We start from the raw sequence: 23,865 nt of genomic DNA, 5'->3' as shown, positions 1-23,865 counted from the left end.
GTCAGAGCTTAATTAGTTTGACTCACCGGAGGAAGACTGTGACTATAAGCCTGCCGTTGGGCCTCTGATTTCGGCCAACATCCTCCCATCCTTCATCCTTCTGCTATTTGCATGTTACCCATTACAAATCCTCGTTGCTACTGGAAACAACAAAAACAATATCTGAATTACCAACTTACACACTAAAAATGGCAAGTTTTGATGGAGATTTGGAGCGTGGAATAAGGCATGCCTGCTTTGTTGTTTTGGTGAATGCAAAGATCTACAAACAAAAAAAAAAACAATTTTTGAATGCACCTCGGAAAAGCCCAGACTCCGTTTGATAAGAGCTTGATGTTTCTGATACAGCAAGTTGAAGTTAATTTGCTCCATCTTTTTTATCCTGGCAGTGGCATGCGACAGTGACTTCACTAATGTACTGATTCGTTCCACTTCACACAAGCCTTTGTGATATTGTCGTAATAATGTTCTGCAAGAGCCACATACAGCCAGCGAATCTTCTGAGGTTTCAGTGAGTCAAGTGAACTCCTCCAGAGCTGAAGTATAGTCGTGCGTCACCTCAATAGCCCTGATTTACAAAGTATGTTTGTCTTTTTCAACACGAAAAGTTGAACCACAGTGACATAACACTGTTAATAATTTTTGGAACATTTTCTTTTGCCTGGCCTTTTTTATGACAATGCTCTCCTTCCCACGTGCAAATATTCCAAAACGAGTTAACCCCCGACACTATTTTTCCAGAGCCCTGTCTCTGGACCCTGGGCTTAGTGACACTCAAGACAATTTTGATTGGCTTAAAGAAACAAAAACATGCCAGAGTGGTTTTTCCCCTGTAATGGAAAGATGATCTGTGATTCCAGACCTTTCTCTTGTGCTGACACAGCACTGTGGTAGAGTTGTACCTGACTCAGAGTTATGCCAGTCAGATTGGATTCAGCTGGTCAAGAGAATATACGGCGATTCGTGTTGTATTCAGTGTAAAGTTGTAAGTTTCAGTATGTTCCACGGTATGTTCATTGTGACAGCAGCATTTGCGTAATATAGTAAACAAGCTAACGACATTAATGACAGATTGAAAATGTGCAACATCATTCTTTGCTGAAATTAGATATCAAACAAAATCTAGAGACTGTATCATAAAATGCTGTGAGCTGTAAATTCACCATTTCTGAGCAGAAGGCTTCTCTCTTTTCCTCTGTGCCGCTGTCTGCATTTCCGTTTATCGATGAGTAGCATTAAAGTCAAGAGCACTCACTCCACAGCAAAATCGGACGACCAAAAACGTCCCCAGAAGCACGCTGCACAGGAAACTTCTCGACTTGAAGCTATCTCAGTCAACTGAGGGTCTCATACTGATTATTTCGAATCATGCTACGACTAGAGCATGACATATTCTGCATGTTTCCTGCAGAATACTCCTGCCCAGTTGTTACCTCTCAACTGGGAGGAATGCTGTGTCAGGACAAATGAAGAAACAAACTAGACATGAATGTGGGGGTGTTTTAAGTTGAGTAAAGCCAACTTCAACTTTGAAATCGCTGCTTTTTAGAAACCAAACAGTTCATCCGCTTGTGCATGAACCAGCAGCTTAGCAAGACTTTGCTTTGTCAACATGAAGACCAGGCTTTGTGTATCTAACATTGTCTCATGTCTATCATTGTATAGCACATAAATTCACTGTCCTGGCAGCATAATTATATTTTTACATTCTAAGTGGCAGTCCTTGCTGTGCAGGTATGCTCATGAGTCTGTGTATTTGTGTAAGTCTTCTGCCTCACTGCGTTCTGCTTCCAAAGCCCCCTGCCCTCTCACGCCTGATGAACCAGAGACAAGTGCCAGAGGGTAAACATGTCCACTGCAACATGTCTCTTTCCTGAATGGTTGCGTTTAGCAAGCGCCACATGCTGTAGTCAGTGGAAGCACACCCATCGTTGTACGCACACATGCAGACACATGAGTGTGTCACTAATGAGTTTTAATCCTGAAATATACACCAGTCCTCTGGAGCCCAGGGCTGTGTGAAGCACTTATGTTAACTATTGCATGCAATAAGCACTAACATGGTTGTTAGCAGAATCCTGCATTATTCAGACTGGGTGTATGGGGTAATTAAGAGCCTTGTAGTCACTTCATAATTTATCTGCATTAAAAGCCCAGCAATTCTGCAGGGATAAACAGAGCTGGCGCATGATGTGATGTAAGATGAGACAACATGGCACTTGTGCATAGAATTGCTGTCTTTTCCTGTTTCACCTGCAGCTAGTTAGGGGTTGAGAGGAAATAGCAGCAAATAAAAAAGCCATCTTTCTTCTTCTTATTTTCCAAAATATTTTTCAGAATATTTGTTTACGAAAAAGTGTGTGAAGTTACATTATTGAGTTGGATCATTTTTTTTTTCAGTGTGCGATTGAACAACTTCAGGAGTTTGAATCAGATGTCAGCAGATGATGGCTGGGCTTTAGACGGCGTCGATCTTGCATGTTTAATGCTCTCCCCACTGCAGCTGAGGGAAAATCTTACAAGCACACAGCTAATTAGTCACATGTCGATAACTGACACTAAGATGTTTTCCAGGACATCTGGAGTTACAGCTCAAGGATGGTACATCAAGAGAAAAAAGATTGAGGATAGAGATGATATGTGTCCATGTAGCTAGTCGAAGTGTAAGAGTTTTGATGCATCCCCAAAAACAAACTTGATGAACAGAAGAGGAGGCCTCATTTAACAACAGCAAAACTATATCAAAACATCTGTTTACAAATTCTCACATAACTCATCCAGTATAATAGTCTGTTTTATTCTGTTTGCTCATTACTTCCCAAGCAAGCACATTTTCACTCAAACCATTACTATTTAAAACACTTAGGCATGTGAGTATCACTCATACTTTCATTTATTTGTGGTGGCCACAAACATTTTAACGTGGATTTTATATTTGTTGAGCGCTACTGGAATATATGTACCGCTGGTTTATTCGTTGCACCACACTCTCGGAGCGCAGAGTGTACTCTGGGAGCGCAGACTTAGCAGGAAAATGCCAGGCGCTGTGAAAGTGAAGCTTAACTGTTATTTGCGCTTGGTCTAAAAGTCTGCATTAATTGCCTAGCAACTGCTCCTCTCATCTATCAATCAGATCAGGTCAGCACTGAACGGATCGACAGATCAGTTATCCAACATGTGATTGCTGCTAAGGGAAAAAAGAACCCATGAAGAGTTATGCCCTGCACTGCGGTCCGAATGTTGAGAGAGGACACAAAATAATTTTAAAAAATCGAACACACACACAAGATTAAAAAAAGAAAGGGAGGGAAGTTTGGAGAGCCTACTGTCGTCAGCAGCTGCCACACACATATTCTCATTCTTTAGTTTACTTGAGTTCTGGATCATGATCATTGTGTAAAGCTGAGTGATAACTTGCGTAATGTTATTTATAAAATTAGTTGTTTTTAGAAATTGGCTTAGTAACAATATACTGCTACAGTCAGGAAACCAAAATGTGCAAAATAGTTTGGAGTGTCATTCCAGCTAATTTCATGTAGCCCTAATGTTTCTGTTTTGGTCCTTGGTGTGTTAAATGATCAATAACAAACTCAGTTTGTTACAGACAGGAACCCATGTATGACCTGTGAAAAAACTACAAGACTTTGGCAAGAGTTTTTGAGAAACAGCCTCACAGGTTTAGTTGCTAATTTAATAAACAGCAGCACACATTCTAGAACATTAAGATATGTATGACCTTTTCTAGCATAATATGGCAGTACTAGCTATAGGAGGACTGTTCCTATACCGAACTCCTGCTCTGGCATATCTCAGCTCTCAGAAAGACATGAAGTGATCCCAGAGCTCTTTAAAAGGTCAGGACGGCTCTGTTTTTTCCAGCCGTGACATTTGATTTGCAAAGGTAGAAATGTGAGTGTGGTGGGGATGAGCCAAAGCTTCCTCGACATGCTCCAAAAAAGTAATCTGAATGGAAGAGGTGAAGGGTTGCTTCCCTCAGGCAGCCACCCACTTTGGGTCCTCCTCTTTGTAGAGGTCCATTTGCAGTGTTGACTCCTTTTGTGCTTTAGTTGCATATCGGCACAGTTTAAGATTGTTTACAATTGACAGCAGGCTGTTATGAGTGTAACTAAGCCAAATGAAGTTTTTGTTATGTTCATGCAGATATGGTAAACACAAATAAGGCATTGTAAGATTTTAATGGTTTTGGAGATGAAATGCTCTTTAATAATACTTCTGTAATAACTACATTCTGATCTCACCGAGGACACAAAGGTACTTTTGTTGGGTCATTAGCGCCATACATCCAGATTGCCAGTCTCTCCTCCCTTAGCCCTAAGCCCACCTCTTCTGCCTGCAGTCTTGTGTGCAGCGTGCTCTGGTGGCTAAAGGCGCTCGTTAAAGTCCATAACTTATCTCACGTTTGAAGCTAATGGGAAGAATACTGGCTGCAGTGAAAAATAAATTACATTTTTCCCCCCTCTCTCTTCCTGCCCTCCTAACCTGCAGCGTAATATAGCAGAGGTGAGAGTATGCATTACAGATCTTAAGCATTAGAATTTATCTGTGCTGCACGACGCTGACTGATGCATTTGGAAATAATGTACTGGAGCTGGGCATTACAGGAACCCCTGTAACTAATGGACAGCTCTCGCCTGTGGCCGGCGATGTATATCATTCAGCCGGACTACCTCATCAACTCCAGCAGTTCTTTGCAAGGCTTCCTAGCCAGACCAGCCACTCAGGGTTTACATTAAAGACTCCTGCAATAAAAGCCCCTCCCTCCCTACTCTGTCCATCTCCCTCTCCCTCAGCCCATTTATTTTGTCAGTAAATCCTTCAATTAGACACTCACTCACTCACTAACTCACTTACACTATTCTTTAAAGAACATTCCAGCTTAAACCTGGATAGATTTGCAGTCAGGCAAATTTAAATTATTATGTATTTTTTTTATATTTACTGTCAAATCAAATTATTCCTTTAGATCATAAAGGATTACCAGTGCCACCACCAAACACACTAAATGTTAACCTATATGCAGATCATTGTTTTTGGTTTTGCAGCTCCCTCATTTACTGTATTTGAGTCTCACAGATTAGATTAGATTAGATTCAAATTTATTGTCATTGCACAGTACAAGTACAATACAATGCTGGCATCTAACCAGAGTGCTAATAAACACAAAAGTATAGTACAGAAGCTATATGCACAGGGTATGAGTGAAATATAGATATATATATGTCACCGGTATACAGAATTCAGTAAGATGACAGCTGATGGGAAGAAGCTGTTCCTGTTACTGCTTGACCTGGAATGAAGGTTACTGTAGCACCTCCCAGAGGGAAGGAGGACAAACAGTCTGTGGTTGGGGTGGGAGGGGTCCTTGGTGATGCTGCTTGCCTCCCTCAGACACTGTTTGTGATGCAGAGTCTCTATGGAGGGGAGTGATGTACCGGTGATCCGTTGGGCAGTTTTCACCACCCTCTGCAGTGCTTTCTGGTCCGAAGCAGTACAGCTGCCAGACCACACTGTGATGAGGATGCTTTTTATGGCACACCTGTAGAAGTTCACCAGGTTTTGAGGAGACAGGCGGGCTTTCCTCAGTCTCCTCAGGAAAAAGAGACGCTGATGAGCCTTCTTGATCAGTGTCAAGGTGTTGAGGGACCAAGTGAGATCCTCGGAGATGTGAACACCCAGGAATTTGAAGCTGGAGACACACTCAACCTCTGCCCTGTTGATAAGGATGGGAGAGTGTGTCCCATCTCTGGTCTTCCTGAAGTCCACGATGAGTTCCTTGGTTTTTTTGGTGTTGAGGGCCAGGTTGTTGTTGGCGCACCAAGCAGTCAGGTGCCCGACCTTCTCCCTGTAGGCTGACTCATCGTTGTTTTTGATGAAGTCCGCCGCAGTTGTGTCATTTGCAAACTTGATGATGGCGTTGGAGCAGGAGTGCAGTCGTGGATGGAGAGGGAGTAGTTAAGAGGGCTCAGTACGCAGCCTTCTGGGACGCCAGTGTCCTCACTGTAGCAAACCCCAGGCCAATGGTGTACTGATGGTTTCACTGTGTTTTATTTTCCGTTACTGTCACCTTTACCATAGCACCTTTCAACCACCGTAAGAGCTGGAGAAAACATACAAAACAAACAAATAAAATCAACTCTTACACGTGACAGTGTAACAGTACACCATATAAATATTTACAAAAACAAACTATTTAAACTATTTACATGAATGAATGACACATGTCGGCACCAGCTATACAAACAACAGCGATGTACTTATTTTTACACTAGCTTGTCACAAGTTAAAGTGCACACTTAGACGGCCAAGAAAACATGTTATATAATGACATACCTTGTTCCCCTTTCCGCCTGGTGCTTATTTAATAAGAAACTGTCAAAACTTTCAGCAAGCATTTCCGTGTTTCCCTCCATCTCTCATCTGTTGGTGCCGTCATCTTCTGTTTCCTTGCTGAGAGCACTTCAAAAGAAAGGTTCTGCAAGGAAAACCAGGAATTGAAATTTTGAAATCAATGGTGTACAGGAAGTGACTTTGGCTTTTACCTTTCCTCATTTACAAGAAATTAGTCAGCTTATGAGGGTCATTGACGCTGACCTCCCTCACCGCCCTTGCTGTATGAAACCGCAGAAAGGTCTTTCCATCAGACAGACTCAGGCCAGGTGAATAAGCCAAAGTAAATGTGTAGATAGTGAGGAAATTCCAAGTTTTACTTTGTTTTGTAGGTGATGGACCAAACCAGATATAAACAGAAAGTAAATATTAGCTTTTCGGTGAACACTACCCCAGTGTGATGCTGATGTTTGTGTGTGTCTGTGAGATGTGTGAGTCAGAGGTTATATACAGCATTACATACAAAAACTTGATTAGCCAAACAAACTGAATATTTTGGTGAAAATGTTTTTAGTTAAAAGGAGCATGTAACACAGGTTTCAGGTGTTGGCGATGCTGTTTCTGTAGTTTCTGTTGTTTATGTAATTTAGAAAACAAGCCAAGTTGGCCCTCAGAGCTAATGTATGCTAACTTTGTTAACAATGGATTAGAATTGTTTTACCAGCACTAGATCTCAAAACATAAAGAGACTATCATATTAAGTTCATCTGAGATGTAAATTCACCACTTCTAAGCATACACACACACACACACACACACACACACACACACACACACACACATACATATATACATATGATTGTGTGTGTGTGTGTGTGTGTGTGTGTGTGTATGTACGTATGTATGTATGTATGTATGTAAGGTATGTACGTAAAATATGCATTATGCATTACCTACCTTAACACACACTGGTCAAAGACTTTCTTAGCTCCATCTTGTAAATCAGGACCATATTTTCCATTGTAACCAGTGGGACTGAAGTGTATTTAGAGAAGTTGTTGACTGCATTACAGTTTATCACAGATTCACCTCTTTCCTGTGGCAACTTGTTCTGTCGTTGCAATATAAGAATTGGTGGAAGTCGTGACAGCTTTCTTTCTGATATTACAGAATATATTACAGAATTCTATCCAGTTCATTTACACTGGACTATCAGTAGAAAGTCTTTTTTTCTCTCTCCCTTTCTCTTTTCACAGGCATCACAGTTGCACATTTTTATTTAATGGTGTTTATGTTTTAATAGCAGCACCAGACAGTAGCTGCTTGTCTCCAATGTAATGTAAAGAACAAGGGATAGGCCAAATGTATTCCAGAGGTCAGAGAGACACAAAATGAATAACAATGTGGATCCCCCAGCAGGCAGTAGGAGAGACAGACTAATAAGAGCATAACAGAGGAGGAGAAGGGGGCCCTTGGGAACCAGCATAAAGGTTTTCAGTACATTTTTAAAAGAAAATTGTCTGAAAATATAATGATGCCTGCTTTGAAATGCATCAGTAATCAGGAAAGGAATTTGTTCTAGGATATGAAGTAGGATTGAAATTCCCCAGTTGTGTCTAAGAATGGGGAATGTAGGTGTAGGGTGGGGTTAGTAAGGTTGAGAGGGGAGGATATGGTATAAGAAATATGTGAGTTTGCTAGCAGGAGGCCTTTACTTGATTTCTTCTGCTTTTTTTTTGCAGGTACACAGAGCAGGGGATAGAGGGGGAAGCTCTTTTTTTTGCTGGTTTCATGATGTCTTACAGGTTTTTACAATTTGTAAGTATATTTTCTCACAATCAAACTTTAATAAAAACTCCTCATGCTGGGCAAACTCTATCAGACCTCTTTTTTTTCTGCATGCACAAAACGTAATCAGACTCAGAAATGTCCTGAAACGACACAAAAGCAAATACCGTCCTCTGTTGTTTGACAAAGTATTAGGTTAGGTATTACAATTTTGACCCAGTGTAAAATTTCCTTGTATGACTTGCATGCACTGTTACAGTTGCTCTCCAGGCATTGATTAAACCTCTAACATCTGTTCATCAAATTACACATTTAGAAGTTTTTTTCGTGAAGTAATACCCTCACCCCTTAAAATGGCTCGGATGCAACTTTACACCTTTGCCACATTTAGTCTGCCCAGTTTTCTTAATATGCAAACTAGTCCACATTAAAGCTGTTCACTTGTAACTGGAGCACAGCTGCTTACCTTTGGCTCTACTCATTGCTTTCTACAGCGTTGGAAACATAACAGTGATAGCTAACATGGGCCTTCAGCTTGACTATGTTTTCAAATAGCTAATAATGTGTTACTAATTTTGAATAAGCCTTGTTACTGATTGCCAGCTCTGATAAGTTGAAGTGAAAATGAAACTTATACCCTTTTCTCACAAAAAATAGAGTATGTGTGTAGGTTTTTTAAACTAGGAAAAATTATTTTAAAAATTGCTGATGTTTTTCTTATTGGCGTGTCACATTCGACATCATGGATGGGCTGTAAAACAGGTTGATTAACATTCAGTAAATAGCAGCATGGAGACCAGTGAACATGTTATGTTGGTTACTTTAATTTTTAGAATTATTTAGTCGCTTTGTCAAACTCAGTGCTGACTGATTGTGAAGAATGTTCGAGGGCTTGGAATGAAATGGACAGTATTTTGTGGTGGCCTGTCATTGCATCCTGTCAGCAAACGTGCTAGAAATAGCGTGTCTATCCAGGTGCTTAATTTCCATCACTGCTGGTTGAAGGCAATTGAAGCTGGAGCCTTTACATACCCGTTACTACTGCAGAGACATTTGTCCTGGGAGTGAATGCTGATAGTAACCTTTCCCATAAAATACAAAAGTCATATGTTAGCTGGTGTTTGTGGGGTTTTTTGTGCAGCGCAGTTATTTTAGCTTGCGAAAATATCAATACGTAGCTACACTTGGCTTCTCCTCTCATGCCCCTCATTTTGCTGTAGCATTGTGCTTAACATAAAAAGCCCCTCCTTTGGTTTGTGACACATGAAACCACGTATCTGTCCACGTTTTTGAGACTGTCATTGGTGCACGGTAGTGCTTAGCCATGTTGTTGAATGCTTATTTCGCTTTTAGTATGACTTGTAGTATATTAAAAAAACAACATCATAGGGACATGCTTAAAAAGATTTTCATTAGAGAGGGTTTTTAGCAACAACAGAAGCATTTGGAGCCTGGAAACTTACAAACAGTTGAAGTTGCAACAAATGGACTGTTATTCTAAAAACACAACTGCATTTGCATTGTGGCTGACTTTGATCTGGTATAATATTAGAGGCTACAGACTGTTGCAGTGCAAACTACATGAAGAAAGATTTAATGTGAATTCAGTTTTGACAGAGGCTTTAAACCTGTTTTTAAATTTTATAGTACTTTTCACAACAGTTATGGTGATGTGTATAAGCCTTAGCATTGTCCATGTTGTCTGGTCAGTCAAACCTGTCATAAGAATACATTTAAAAAGTCATTACCTAACTCTAAGAAGCATAGCTTCATCTTTTCTCCTGTTTTTAATCAAAAGTTCATGGAAAACCTAATTAAATGAAACTTTAATAAAGTATGCATTTCTTTATTACCCGTCAGAGCAATTTTGATGTTGTGCTGACTTTACAGTATAATGCTGTCAAATCCACGTGTGGATGAAATCTCAGTTGTTAAAGTGTAATATAATTATATCACTCCATAATTGGAAAATGGATGGTTTTGTGTAATGAAAGGAGAGTGTGGGAGTCGTGGTAGCCAAGTGCAGTCTTAAGCAAATTTTATGCCCCTGTGGATGTGAGAAAATCAGTAGTCAGCAGTCCTGCTGCCTAATCCTTTGGTGTACATTGTGTGAGCAATACCAGTGGGATTATACAAAATAATGACTAGTAATGACTATCATGGAAATTACTACCCCTAATCATAATCATTATCATCATCATCAAAAAAAAAGTAATATATTTTCAAGTTTCAACATGTAGATATATCGAGTTATTTGTACTAAAAGATTGGTTCTTATTTATGTATAGGCTTTTAATTAATTCCACTCATCAACACCTTTTCCACTGCTAACAAAAACGAAAACATATGTAATTGCTCATGCAGTTTTACATGCTGATCAGAGCTAGAATGCAACATCACTGTTAAGGCCCAGAAACACCAAACCGATATCAAAGAACCAGTGGTAAAGAAGGCCAACTGCTGCGTTGCCTCGTGTCGCATGTGTCTCAGCCAAAAAGTTGAACACACTGTAAAGACCGACTGCCAACTGCCAGCTACCACATTCGATCTGCACCTGGAGAAGAGGAAATAACTCTTCATACCAGCAGGCGGCGGTAATCTGTATTCATCATTCATAAAGGGAAATTGGAAGATCGATAGGATGGAAACTGGTTAGCCGGTTAACACGTCAACAGCACAATCCAATGTTGAAAGAATCCAGATGTATATAGATATTATCCTGCACTACTAAACAAGAACACAAACAATTACAAACTGATTCTGCTTAAGAGTTCAACGGCTAAAAAAAATATCTTCCCTAATAGAACAAGTTTGTTTATACATCACGCCCTCTTAACTCAAATTGGCCAAAAAAGAGCCAACATTGTATAGTATAGTAAATAGTGCCAATGATGTGGGACACGCTGCAAAAAATAGGCCAACAGATGCTCAATGATGGGCCGGCATTCAGCAACAACCTTTGGCATGGTGTGTCACAGCCCTCAATAGTTGAGGGTCCAGGATGCGGAGAGTTGCTGACACCCTGAGACAGGCTTTGCCATACTGTTGTCTTACTGCATTGCTGCTCCAGTTTTGTGGTCGCAGTCCATACTGGTGGCCAGGTGAGGTTATTGGTCGATGAAGGTGGTCAGAACTATTTTCTGAGTTCTTAGCTCTTTGACTTGTACTGTGAATGGGCCATATACTAGACTGTCTTGTGCCTGAACTACAGTTGTCAGGGGGGCAAAGCTGGACTGAAAGGGAGGCAGAACAGAGGGAAGACAGGTCTGTGCCATTGTCCTCCACCCCTGAGGTACTGACACTGTGATCTCCATCAATCTCTGGATACAGTTAGGGGTTTGTCAGACTCCCAGTAAAACAGGCCGCTCTCAGGTAGCTGTGAGCCAGTGTTGCCACTCTGTAGTAGGTCTGTGTAAAAAGGGTTTGTCGGGAACTCAAACTGGGGGCCAACAGACGTATAGCTTTTACCTAACAGCCTGTCATTAAAAGGTTGACTGTGCCAGTGCCGGAATAGAAATGCTCCATAGCCAGCCCAATTTCATATAATTGACATTGGCTGATTGTTTACTGAAGTGCACATTTCCAGTGTACGTTCATCATGGCTCCACTAGATGTTTTATTTTATTATTTCCTTTATGTCATTTTACCGTGGGGCTATCATTTATAATTTACCAAACTACATCATCCCATCTGCACTGGCTTGCCTTCAACTGGGCTCATCAGCCCCCCAAAAAGTGCCTTTTCCTTTTGGGAATGGTTGCCAATAATACATTTCAATTTCAGAGCAGTGAATTATCCCAATTGTAGATTGAGAATTTCTGTCTGCCTGTATTTATTTTTGCTGCACATGTGTTACAGTCCTAGCTCCCTGATGGATGTCCCCACACCCTCGGCCTCTGCTTTGATGTGGATTATCACTGAGCCTCATCGTTGCCCCCAGCCACCCTGTCAGCACCTTTTGATGTTTCCTGTGTGCACTTCTAGATAGAATTTCTAATAAGGAGTCATTATCATTTTGATTTGTTGCTGAATGAGAAGAGTGACCTCTGGCATTTAGCCTAGACGATCTGGTGGGGAGAAGAAGTAACTGAGATGGTGATGATATAAGCGATGTTGTAGGTTTGGTATAACCTTTCGCATTAAAACCATCAAAAAACTGCTTCAAAACCCTTTTTAATGTAGTGTATATAATATATCATTCTTTCAATCAGTCAATTCTTTTTCTAATATTTATTTCATATTGCCGTTAATACAATAGGGCTTTGCCTGACTCAGTTATGCCAGTCGAATCAGATTTGATGCAGATTCAGATTTTCAATATGAATATTCATAGATTCATTTGTTTTTCCATAGAAAGTTTAGCGTGACTCCACAGGACGTTCAGTGGGACAGCAGCATTCACGTCATATAGTAAACAATCTTAACAGTGCTAACGATGGGTTTTAAATGTCTTAACATTTTTAGAGACTAGTTTTCAACAAAAGCTAGAGACTTTATATCATTAACTTGCTGTGAGCTGTAAATTCACCATTTCATCTTACCATACGGTCTTTCTCCCCCTGTCTGTGCTGTTGTCTGCGTGTCTGCAGCTGCAAAGAGTAGCATGAAAGTCAAAAGCACTCACTCCACAGCAAAATCTCAATCAGCAAAACGTCCCCAAAGTACACCGCACAAAAAGATCTCAGTCAACTGAGAGTCTCTGATGGATGATTCCAGCCTCCAAATTTTGAGGGGCAGCCCAAGAAAACAACTATATTTATTCAAGTTTCTTTCCAAAAGCTGCATTTCACAAGATCACATTTCACACATTATGGGAACGTAATAATTTACTTTTGCCTAATACTCATTTTCACTGACTAAATCTTGAACACATCTCAATGTAACATGATGCAGCATCCATGAACAGTTACTTGCAGCCACTGGCTGCTAACTGCTAATGTCAACAGGCTCTCTGCCTACTTTTATTCAGATTTGTTTTTCACAATGTAGCATTATTTGGGGAAAAAATAGGGTGCTTCTTGTGGTTGGACATGGGCGAATTTAACTGTGTCCTTTCCTCCTCAATGCAAAGATTTCTGTTCATCCAGAACATGTTTTCTGTTGCAACGCTGACTGCTAGTAATCTCAACACACCATAGTGAGATCACATTGTATCCTCTTGTACTTGCTCATTAATGTAAGCTTGTGGTCCTTAGCCTCTAGTCCTGCTATTTAGCCTGTGCAAAACTGATGTAGCACAACAGATAAACATTCACCACAGCCATCGGTGAGTGTCATCTTATTTGCCGATCGGCTGATTACAGTCAAAAAGGCGAATATCGTCTGATACCTATTTTCAGCCAATAAATTGGTGAATCTCTAATTTTTAGCTGCTTTTGGCTTATTTTGTTCAGTGCACATAGACTGCACCGTCCTGTATTCTTTTAATATAAAATATGACTCACTGTTTATAGTAATTTCAATGATTTTCAGATATGTTGTAAACATTATTGTGATGCTTCATAAGGTCTCGGTAAAATTCCACTGAGATTCAATGCAGTTGCCGCTGTTAAAGCCTGTCTTATTAAATTAGATTTTTAATATAGATATGCCACATAAGTGCACACAGGAGAGATTGTAGAGAGAGAATTAATGGGATGTTTGCTTCCTTAGAACCGCAGTGCCTTATACATTCTTTCAAATCAGCCATGTGTTTGTTTAATCAGTTGAGATTTCATTCAAAAGCAGTGTTCCTCAGGACCTTTCAAAACAGTGCCTACACTCTTACAAACATTGTTGAAGTTGAAGAAGTTGAGTCACACGGTTTATTCGCTTTATTGCTTAGAGACAAGAAAGACAAAGGGAATGTTTTGCAGCAAATGTGCCGGCTAAATTCAACTCTGTGTCTGTAATTGGAGGGCTTATTACAAGGTGCCTGTGATGAATTATGGCATCACAAAACAGGCCTGTGGGCTCGCCTCTCCTGTGTGAGTTCAGGGAGCACCTGCACTTCTCCAGGATGCTTTTTGCAGGCCCGATTTGAAGGGGGTATTGTAATTTAGTTCAAAAAGCTTATTTTTCCTCAAATACAATGAGAGATCTTTTAGGAGTCCGGGATGACACCGACTTTCCATGTGCTTCTTCCTTCATTGTAGGTCTGGAAAATCATCTGTGATTAGCATGCTAATGATTGGCGCTGAAACCTGTGAAGATCAAGACAATTGAAGTACTTTCTGGGTGCCTGGAGATAACAAATAACCTTTAACAGATGAAATGTTCTGCTTCTATTGAGTAAACTCCTAATTTTCAGAGCAATTTGTGGAAAATACTGGCAGTAATCTTTTCTTTTATGTTCTGGAGTCACACATCTGCCTCCAGCTCATTGTAGTTAATTATACTGAGGACCCTGTATTCTCATCTTTTCCTTTTTTTAAAATGATGGTGCGTTCCTAGTGGATCTGCATATTTTCTCTGCAGCTCTACTTGATGTTGTTGCCTGCTGCTTGAGTTCTGAGTGGTTCATTTAGGAGGCCTGGTGGTGCTGCTTTGTCACAGTGGTGAGAGATCAAAGAGGCTACTTAATGCTGAGGTTTAGGAAGAACTAGAACACCCAGTTCAAGCAGTGTGCTGGGCCTGCTGTGGCTAGTATCAGGTCAGAAATAATGAGCGTAGTATAATAGCCCCTTTAGAAACACAAAACTCCTCAAATTTGGACATTATACAGTGGCAGCAGGGCTTTACAGGAGCTCTCCTCAGGGAGGCTGGAGATAAAGAGAAGCACAGGTATACATATGGTTAGGTCACAGTGCTGCACAAGTCAACAATGAACAAATAAAAAGGGTGGGTGGGAGGCCTCGGCAGAGGGCAGAGCCAGACCGGCTTCATAGGGGAAAATATTGCCATGTGTTCAAAGAGCCTGTTTGAAGATACTGGGAGGGCTGAAGACATCTGCCCCACAGTTCACAGTGAATGGATCGTTGGAGCACACAGCATTGGCGAAGGTGTGTTTGCAAATTTTTTTATTCAAAACCTTACGTGTGTTTTACTCCTTCCTTCTGACGTCCCTTTGTTTAGTTCCCCTATCTACTGTCTCGCATTTCTACACTATTTTTTGAAATGCATAATTCAAACACACACACAAACACGCCAGACACTTGTAGGTTGTGACCCACTGTGCTACAAACCTAGCCTCAGTAGTTGTTAGAGGAGCCCAGCCATTCTCAGACGATACCCTGCAGTGTGCACACCAGCTCATCTCTCTCCATGCACTGCCCCAGGCCACGGGCTCCAGACAACCCCTGCCTCGTTACACTCCCCTCATCCACCTCACTTTTGCACTCGGTTTATATTTCTCTCTGTCTCTATATTTCTTTTTTTATTTTTTTCTGTTGTCGACATTGATTCAAATCAGTTCATTGTATGAGTGCTCATTCAGGATGTAGCCATTTGTCAAGGCAACCGGTCTCCCAGAGTAAACATGTCTTTCAACAGAGTGGCATAACATAAACTAGATTAAACCAATAAAACATCATATTGTATAACCACGTGAACTAACAATATGTGTTGACAAAAACAACACATACAACAAAAACCTACATATTGAGTATTTCTTATATCTATTCAGGCTTTTATTCATATGTTTACAGAGCTATGATGCCCGGTGTCTTGAGTGTGTATAACATATAATAGATGACAATTCATGATAGAAACTTACAATGTATGTTTACCTTATAAAGAATATAAATATTTTTTAGTGTGTGGGTAACTCAATTGCAGTCATTCCGCTATTCACAAAGTGTTAAAAGACATAGTCTTTGTTTATTTGTCAAGTTCTTGTCTACAGTAAAATGCAGTTTCAGTGTCATGGCATCTCTAAAGTTTTCACTGCTACACTGCGATGCAGTCACAAAGTCAGTGATAAGTTGTGCAAATGTTAAAGATTTGAGCTTTGAATATATACTGGCAACTCTGTATGTAGCTACATGTTTGGAAAATAAAATTGCTTTTTGACTTGAATAACACTGGAACACATTTAACGGCTGTCGTGACATTTGAAACTTTTAGCTCCAATATTCTCTAAGATGGTTAAATGAATTATATATTAATGCCACCTCTTTGACAAAGGAAAAAGGACACTGAAACTGCTGTTTTTATGAAAATATCTATGATATTCATAAAAACTAGTTTACAAACCGTCTAAAACACATCGTCACTTTGGACAACCTTATAATAGAGGCCCACAGTGATAGTATATTGATAAGGGCCTCCTGCGTACTTGTTGCGAGGTAAGATCATACTTTCAGCTGCTCTCTCTTGTTTTTATTCCAGGTCCCAAATGTCCCGTATTTCTTCCAATTTATGACAGATTTTACGCCTTTTTTCCCCCTATTTGTTATCATTGTACAGCCTTTCTAAGTCCTACAATTCTTAAAGCGTACTGTTTCCACCTGGACAACAGTGCAGCTACACCAAATGTTGTTTCCTGATATGCACATGATGCAGAGGAGAGCTGCTGCTAACTCTTCTTCCTCAGTGAGTGAGAGTTGAGAGAAAAATGTACTAATATATAGAAATGCTTAAGCAAATTTCAGACATCTTCAAAATCGAAATTCACAATTTTAAAGGAAAGGGGATTTTGTAAAATCTTGCCATGTCCATTTTTATGTCACAAACTTTTTTACATCATTGTTGTGCAATAAAATCAATGAATTATATTATTATTATGTAGTATTCCTTCCTGAGACTTAAAAGTAAAAGTAGGTGGCATAAAAATGCTGTCGCAGTCTTCTTTAAAAGTCACCAGGATGCTGTGATTTTGAAACCCTCCCTATTTTTAAGGTCTCAAAGTTGGCAATAATTGATCAGAAGAAAAAAATACTTTGCACATCGATTTCAAAACAGGTGCAAAGGAGAGGAACAAGTAGGACACGACATTTACTAAAAAAAAACTAATTTGCAATAATATGTAAACATACGTACAAGAGTAAGTTCTCAGTGCTTAAATGAACAAGTATGAGTTTGCACAATTTTCTTCTTTTTTTTTTTACATGATCACATCTTCTATAATTATGGGCAAAAGTCACAGTTATGTTATTCCTGGCCAGAGATGTAATTGCTCTGGCGCAGCACTGGGCGTTTTGAGATGGCGCCTGTTAAATGGCTTTCTAATGATGGCACGAGTTAAACTCAATGTTGGAGCCAAGGCCAAGCAGAATAGCAGTCTGTCCCTCTACCCCCAGGCCTCATGCTTCACAGAGGACCCACTATCTCTTAACATCTCCACACAAATGGCAGTCAGCCTAAAGACCATGACATTCAGTTAGCTCTAATTAATTATAAAATTGTGCAATTTGAATCAGCTTCTAATTCTGAGTAATTACAGTATAATTTCTGGATGGGCTTGATTGCAATTATGTCTGTAACTGAAAGAAGGGCAAGAGTTCACCCATAGAGGCATCCAGGTCTGCAAATAGAGTAGCTTTCTTTGCCTTTTTAATATGGAAATTGTGCAAAAAATGTGCAAAAATGATGAGACAACTTTTTACTCCATGCTTATTAAATTTGCAAGGTCAGGCACAATGAACAAGGCTGTAATAGCTGCTGAGATAGTAGATTGCCCAATTAGATGGGGTCCTTCCAGTGATAAGCTGCTCTCTGTGTGTGTACTGAAGCACTGTGACCTTGAAATCATTCTAAGGATTAGTTAGAGCTGTCCTGACTAACAGGACTGGCTTTTGCTCGTGCAGGATTTTCCTGGTAGGCCTACAGTCTAAGCAGCATCCTGTCTGGTTGGTACGAGTTGGGCAACTGCACAAATGCGCTCCGATTACAGAAACACCGCTGTCATGTCTTTGTTTATTTGAGAGTTAATGAAATTGAATGCTAACTGTGAAGGATTCGGTCTTTCCCTGTGTAGACCTGTGCTTCCTCCCACATTCTTCACAGTTTAGCTGTCTTCTTGCCATCCCTTTTTTACTCACTATGGTGGTAATGCATTGGAAAGGAGAACCAAAGTCACACTACATTAGTTTGGTGGTGGCTGTTGCTGCAGAGAGCCATTACTCTTCCCTGACAGTATCAAAGAGAGCAGCAGAGTTGGGCTGCGCCGAGCCTCCCGCTCTCTCTCACCATGCACCACTCGCAGGAAATTGCCTCATACTTCAGCAGGCAGGAGGTGAAACGGCAGCGACACCCATGCATGTGTCACTTTCTGGGCTCTTGGCTTGGGTGGGAGTGGGCTTTGGTGTCACACACTAATGCTGCCTGGGGAGCAGTAGAGGATCACTGCCCTGGGGAGGAGAGGCCTGGCAGTGCTACAGGAGCTGAGCTCTGGTTGAATACAGTGATGAGAAATCTTGAGCTGTGGAGGTTGTGCAGATTGGACCGGACTGCACTGCTGTGGAGCCCAAGTCATTGTCACGTGGGTGGTAGTGACTGATCCCTGCATAGGCTGATCATTTTTCTTACTTTCCTGTTATTGCATTGTATTGTAAATCTTTTTACTCAGTCTGCTTAGTTTAGCACTGACTGATGGAAATGTGGAATACTCAGCTTTTTAAAAATTCAGTCTTTTAATTAATGCCTTTTGAAATGATTTAATTGCACCCCATGGAAAATTGTGAGGCTTGAGTCACAGTTAGGATGAGACGATGGATATAGACTGTTATACTGTAAAAAGAAAGCAAATATCTAAAATTAGTATAAAAAATAAGCAATGTATAAGATAAATGCAGAAAAAGAAAGGGATGGAAAGGAGGGAGGGTTTCGTGATTGCTGATAAAATGAGAATCATCATTTTTGAAAGAACTGAGATCATGAATCTCTCACTTTTCTCATTGAAATGATTTTCTTCTGTAACCCAACAAAATTATTGCTATTTGCACTATTGCATTTATTGTGTGTAGAAGTGTCCTACAAAGAAACACAAGCTTATGGACCTATTTTAAACAAAATGTATTAAAATACCAACGTGATCAACAACATACAGCCAACTAAAAAAAACTGCTGTTGTACCTATCTGTAAATTTACATCCCAATCAACCCAAGGTAGTGCAAATGGTTTCTGGGAGTTGGAGGAAATAGGGTCATGAGAGCAGTAGAGTTGAGAAGATACATTGTTTGTATCAAACACAAGTCGGGTAGCGCTTACAATCAAGTTGGGACAATTATAAATAATTTGGGCTAAAGGTGGAATAACAAATAGGATCTTGAATTTGACACTAAACATTACAGAACTGTATGTACGCATTCATGCTACTTTTGCAAATAAAATTTGTCAGATGACTACACAGGAACAAATCTGATATTGTGTCTATTGAAACATAGCCAGACTGTGTTAGATGAGTATAGCTGAAGTCATTTAATGTTGTCATTGTTTTATCAGAATTCATCATCTGTAAATGTCCAGTTCCAGCCTGACACCTTAACGTAATGACCGTCACAGTAGATGATAGGGATGCATGATCTCGGATATTGTTCCTGGTATCTGCTGGAGCCACTGTCCCAGTTTGGGGGTTACAGCCCCGAGTGCTCAGACAACCAATGGTACCACTGCTGCCTTCACCTTTCACACCTTCTCTGGCTCCTCTTTCAGCCCTTGGTATTGATTGAGCTTCTCGTGCTCCTTCTTCCCGATGTTGCAATCGCTTGGGATTGCTGCATCTATCACTACTACCTTTTCTGCTGTTTATCGGCCACTACAATGTCTGGTTGGTTAGCCATCACCAGTTTGTCAGTCTGGATCTGGAAGTCCCACAGGGTCTTGGCCCTGTCATTCTTCATCACTTTTTGGGGAATCTTCCATACGGAGCCAGGGACTACCAGCCCAAACTCAGCACAGATGCTCCTGTACATGATGCCAGCTACTTGGTTATGGTGCTCCATGTACGCTGTGCCTGCCTGCATCTTACATCCTGCAGCCTGCACCTGGGGTCCTGCCTGGTGTGGTAGACCCCGACCTCTGTTGCTCTTCTGCTGAGTGCCTGTTCTTGTGTTGCCACAAACCCTCTGTGCTGTCCTCAGACCAGCCTTTTCCAGCCATTGGTAGGATTTCTCAATATCAGTCACTTCTGTAATCTGTCGGTGGTAGAAGCCGTGCAGGAGCTTGTCCTTCCATGACAGCTCCTCCTCCTGTTCACTTAGCAAGTCATCACTTGGGGCCATCTTACTGATGTACTCCTGGATTTTAGCTCTTTCCTCCTGGACAGTGTCTCTGATGCTCACTAGTCCTCGGCCCCTCTCCTTTCGCTTAGTGTACAGCCTCAGGGATAGATGATTGGGATGCATGATAATTTTAGCACATCATCGGTAATGGCAGATATTGGCCTTAAAATGGAATATTGGCAACAGCATACATATATATATATATATATATATATATATATATATATATATATGGAAGTGACAGCGGTTGCCTTGCCACACATAAACATTTTCCTGCGCACTTCTTGCTAATCTGTGTTATCTTGGTCTGTATATTATGCACAGAGCAGCTGCTTAGTATCATGAACATTTATCTCTGTGTTTTCAGTGAAATAAGAGTCTGTTAACAGACACTTTGGCGACCTGTGTGTTTCAGATGAATCAGTTTGAACAGACAGGTCTGCTTGGCTGCTTGAAAGTAGAGAATTATGTTAGCTCACTAGCTCAGTGACTTACAGTCCTGTACTGTGCATGGCTCGCTCAGATTGGTTGATTATTGATAATTTGGTGTGAGTGCTGAGTTCTAGCAAAGTTCAGGAAGAGGCCATCAGTCTTGAAATGCATTTGTGCATGCCATAGCAGTGACACATTATGAGCACTTATTCTGAATATTCAACTCTAAAAAGCAAATATGGCAGTATTGTCCTTCAGAATCAGATTGCCTATATGTCTGAACTGAAATTGCAATCTTTTAACGTTTAATCGTGCAGCCCTTAAAAGAGAATAAATTGTTTTGGCCTGCTGCAGCAGCCTGAGAACATTTGGGAGCTACGGAGAGATGAAGTATGAAAGAGGTTTAGATGTGGCCTCTATCACATTAAATTCCATGTCATAGGGGTGTTTTTGGACTTCACTCTTCATACACATAGTCATTTTTTAAGACATACTGATGACACATGAAGAGTGCTGTACAAAGCTTTTTTTGGCCTTTGTTCATGTTTGTGAAAGCTAACAAGCTAATGGCAATGTATGATAACCTTCAGTGAATAGCATTTTCAGAGTCTGGGAAGGGGATGTTATGAATTCAACAGAAGCACAGTCAGCGCTTCAGCTTCTTTGACGCATGGGTTAATTAGACTTATGCCTGTAACGTAATGCTGTTCTTTTGAGCATCTTTTGGGGAATATTAGACATTTTATCAAAACCCTGCAAGCTAAGCAACATGCTTCAGTGCACGGTAGAGAAGTGGACCGGTTGTTGTTTGCAGATAAAATGCATGTACCATACTTGTAGAGATAGGAGGTGAACCTTTTTCAGGCTTGGGTGGGGGGTAAAAATGTGTTGATGCCATTCTGGCTTCTCTCGCATCTTGCCACACCGCACCCATCATTCTGTGCAGATGTCTCGAGAGGACAAATGTTTATTGCTATTATAAAGCAGCCTTTGTTGTGATCGTGTGTGCTCTCTGTCCCCTTCTCCTTGTTTCTGCTCTCCTTTCATTTTTTTGCTGTGCTGGGGGGATTGGTGCAGCCCGCCGCCTCTGCGGCTCTGTGATTAGAAAGGGAGGGAGGGAGAGTGCTTCTCAGTAGGACTCTCTGTTTTATATTCATCAAAAGAGCTGCCTTTGATTTGCTCCCTCTTTGACGTGTGACAGCATGGACTGCAGCACCACACTGCTGCTAAGGAAATCGTGCACTTACCACCCCCTCGTCCACACTACCCTAACCACCCCCCCCACCCTTTCTCCCCTCTCTCCTTCCTGCCATCCTCCAGCCATGCCCCCCCAACCTGGAGATTACAGCCTGCCACTGTTCCCCCACCACCTCCACCTTCTGTAGTCTAACCCTCAGGCCAATGCACCAGCTTATTAATTTCTCCATTATTATTGATATAGCTGCTCGCCTCCAATCATCAGACTTTTGCCAAGGTCATCCTTGCTGAGAGTATGCCCTGCCTCTTCCTTGCACCTCCCATCTTGAGAAACAGACAGATAGACAGGCTGGAAAAATGGTGAGCTCACAGGCAGACAGGCTGGCCGACTGTAACAAAGTAACAAAGAGAATAAGGGCGGATACAATACAGGAAAACCAAAAAACAGAGTTGAGCTGGACAGTGATGTTGCTGTTGACAGTAGTATTGGTCATAAGGATTTATTTCTGACATTTTAGTTATGCTTGATTTTGCATCATAAATATTAATTGTGTTTTCTCTCCTTGACTGCTGTATTTGAATGTTGCATTTTGCTGATGGATGGGATGTTTTTGTGTGAATATTCATTGTCTGGGGTTGTGTATATGTTTGTAATCATGCCTATACCCATACAGTTTAGTTTTTAGTAGGGATGTCCCGGTCAGTTTTTTGCCCCCGATCCCGATCCATGTAATTTGATATTAACTATCTGCCAATACCGAGTCTGGATCTGATACTTGTATTTGAATAATGGATAATATTGCAAATATGTTAAAATGTTTTGAAATAAATCCAGTGTATATGCTTGGCAGTATAATAACTCTGCAATGCAACACAAAAAACATGTCTGCATCCAAACAGTTCCTTCAGGTTTTTTATTTTATTTTATTTTTACAAAATAACAAAGTAAACAATATTAAAATATTTTTGTATGGCTCTTATCACAATTCCAAGTAGAGCAGCATTTGTTATTTTCAACCGAAATAACAAAGTAAACAAACTAAAATGCCTTCAGAAATTGCTCTCAAATCCACTTAATGTACTAGCGTTGTAAAAAAACTACAGAACTCTATAAATGATAAATATGATCACAGTTCCACTTCAAAGTAGTGTCATAGCTGACCTTTAACATTTCCAGTTACAACAATAGTAAAACTAGTTCACTAAAAATGAACAACAAAAGTTTCAGTTCCACTTTAAGTGGTGTGGAAGCTTAAGTTGAACATGACAAAAAAAATCAGTTTCTACTTATCTGAGTAGCAGCTTTACAATAAAACATGAATATCTGCTGCAAATTGTGCTCTGCATTAACGACACCTTTGTGATGGCAGACGTTAACAAAGGATAGAGCAGGGTGCATGCACAAAATAATTGATTCTGATCAGTTAAAAAATGTGTTGATTGTGCCCGATGCCGATCACTCTGGTTCAGTGAGAACATCCCTAATTGTCATGTTGTAGTGCATCAGAACAAAGCTTTGACAATATGCTTCAGTGCTCCGTCTACAGTCTTTTTTCTGGGATAGGTCAGTGCGTGACCTTCAGCTCTTGGTAGAAATCTGTGGTTGCTCCTGTGTTGACACAGCAGCCCACCCTATAACCACCCTCAACTATCACATCAGTCAATTCTGCCTAGTCTGTGATAACTCAAACTGCAATCACATACACATTCATACATACACCTTCACCTTGCTGTTCAAACACTGTCCCAGTCTCACTTTGCTGTGCAGACACACACACACACACACACACACACACACACACAGAGACATAGATGCATAGCTATGTTTGAACAGGGCTCCTCTGTACCACAGAGACTGAGCTGCTTATTAACAGCATACATTATTTAAGAAATTTCCAGCTCTGCAAACACTGGGAGGAAAAGACAAGATGCAGGAAAGAGAGAATGTGTGTATGTGTT

The 23,865-nt window shown here is 40.6% G+C and overlaps 1 protein-coding gene and 1 pseudogene across 1 annotated transcript in view; one reads left to right on the top strand and one right to left on the bottom strand.

The window, feature by feature from the left end:
• LOC121942405 (uncharacterized) overlaps positions 1-23,865 on the top strand; it is a 188,989-nt gene that overhangs the window by 70,961 nt on the left and 94,163 nt on the right. The window contains exon 5 of the mRNA XM_088077715.1: positions 8,091-8,216. Coding sequence (XP_087933841.1) covers positions 8,091-8,110 — 20 coding nt within the window. The 3' untranslated portion in view covers positions 8,111-8,216. Of the gene's footprint in view, positions 1-8,090 lie in introns of the transcript that reaches the window.
• On the bottom strand, positions 19,553-20,400 carry LOC148190409 (uncharacterized; annotated as a pseudogene).

This window comes from Plectropomus leopardus, chromosome 1, assembly GCF_026936395.1.
Source record: "Plectropomus leopardus strain MGB_pleo_1.0 chromosome 1, ASM2693639v1, whole genome shotgun sequence".
Taxonomy (NCBI): Eukaryota; Metazoa; Chordata; class Actinopteri; order Perciformes; family Serranidae; genus Plectropomus; species Plectropomus leopardus.
This window is presented reverse-complemented; position numbering and strand designations above follow the sequence as displayed.